Source organism: Protobothrops mucrosquamatus, unplaced genomic scaffold (genome assembly GCF_001527695.2).
Source record: "Protobothrops mucrosquamatus isolate PMUCROS unplaced genomic scaffold, P.Mucros_1.0 scaffold16506, whole genome shotgun sequence".
Classification (NCBI taxonomy): domain Eukaryota; kingdom Metazoa; phylum Chordata; class Lepidosauria; order Squamata; family Viperidae; genus Protobothrops; species Protobothrops mucrosquamatus.
Window position 1 is genome coordinate 2,241 of NW_015402271.1, and position 1,707 is coordinate 3,947.

General features: G+C 48.3%; 1 protein-coding gene across 1 annotated transcript; it reads right to left on the minus strand.

Moving 5' to 3' along the window:
* Nucleotides 1-556: 556 nt before the first annotated feature.
* LOC114923809 (platelet-activating factor receptor-like) lies at nt 557-1,570 on the minus strand. The gene has a single exon (XM_029287148.1). It carries the CDS (start codon nt 1,568-1,570, stop codon nt 557-559), a length of 1,014 nt encoding a protein of 337 aa, XP_029142981.1.
* Between the last annotated feature and the right edge of the window lie 137 nt (nt 1,571-1,707).

A 1,707-nucleotide genomic window follows, 5' to 3' on the forward strand; every position in this document is an offset into this window, starting at 1 on the left:
ACTCCTTTACCTTTTGCACTGCAGATCCATAAATTCAGCTTACAGCTAACCTTCTTTGTTAACTTGTTAACAACACTTCCCATCAATATCCAGAGAGTACATTTCTTATCCCAAAGGTTTAACTTTTTCGCTCTTAAACACTTCATCCAAATGATATGTGTCTTCAGGGTGTGCATGCTAGCCTCACAAGTCCCTGGACTCTGCTTTTTGTTATCTTTCTGGAACGTCTCCCCATTTGAACTCTGAGAATAAGATTGACCTGAAAGCCAATTTGGCCTAAGAGTTAATTCACGGGGAGACAGCGAGGACGAATCTTGCCTTAGGCATAGAAGGCAGCTGGATGACTTTGGGCTAGTCACTCTTCAGCTAGAGGAAGAGGTTACTGGCAAGCTGGTCCCAAAAAAGTTGCCAAGAAAACTTGGTGTGTTAAAGTAGAAGCCTATCAAGAGGTCTTTCTGTCAGTAGGCCTCTGCCAATAAAAAGCCCTGAATCCAGAAGGTGCAAAATAAACCTTGAGGTAATTTCATCCGGTTGGATGGACGTGGCCTTCTCCCAATTATAAAGAGGTTAAGGAAGAAGACCTGAGGTTGGGGGGAACTCGATTTTCTGATGGTATTGGCAGAGGTGGAGGCAGAGATGAAGGGACGGGACGGCAGCTGGCAGTCTTTCTCACCATTGTCCATAAATCAGTCCTGAAGCGCTTGATGGAGAAGCAATAGATCAGAGGGTCAATGCAACTGTTTAGGCTCAGGAGAGCCACACTCAACATGTGAAGGTTATCCAAGAAGGATGGAGGACTACAAGCCAAACCCGACATTTGGTCAGTGACCCAAGGAACCAAGGAGAGGTGATAAGGTGCCACACAGACCACAAAGACTAAGAGCATGCCCAGCACCATGGCGCGTGCTCTGCGCCGGTGGCCACCTTGACATGTGCCAGCTGCAGTGGACAGTGTTCTCATGATAGACAAGTAGGTCCCCAGCACAACCAAGAAAGACAGAGTGAAGATCACCACCATAGCATAGGCATAGGTTCTCTGGCCTGAGTGCTGTTCAAAGCATTTCAAGCTGGTGGACTCTGCCTGGTGGGTTTGCTGCTTAGTCAATGAAGGAATGGCACAAAGTAGACACAAAATCCAGGCCATCACACAGCTGATCAGAGCCCCCTGGGGCCGGTTCAGAACCAGTTCTACCTTTACCACCGTACAGTATCGGTTCAGGCTGATCAGGGTCATAAAAGCCATGGCACTGTAGGTGGACAGATAGTAGATGGCTCCAGCCAAGCGGCAGAAGACTTCTGGAAGACCCCAGTGTCCTTTAGCTAGGTAGTAGGTAATCCAGAACGGCAGGGTGAGGTTGAAGAAGATATCTGCCAAGGTGAGGTTGAGAAGATAGATGCGGATGGCTTTCCTGACTCGCCCATTCTGAAGGAAAACGAGCAAGGCTGCCACATTGCCAGGCAATCCCACACATAACACCAGGCAATAAGTGGCTGGCACTAGGACAAACTGCAGAGGGTCGTTGAGCTGACACTGGACATCTGCCAGCCCCGCAACGGTGGAGTTGTTCATCCCAACACCCCTGGAAGACAGGAAGGTAAAGAAGATCAGGCCACAGTAAAAGAACTTAGAAGACAGAGAAGGTGGGAAAAGGTGAAGTTCATCAACTCATGAAGATGGATGTTCTTAGAAGTGGGTGGATAGAGTAG

What these genes read in the sequence shown, in the direction of transcription:
- LOC114923809 (XM_029287148.1), bottom strand. Translation starts at nt 1,570, where the DNA reads ATGAACAACTCCACCGTTGCGGGGCTGGCAGATGTCCAGTGTCAGCTC.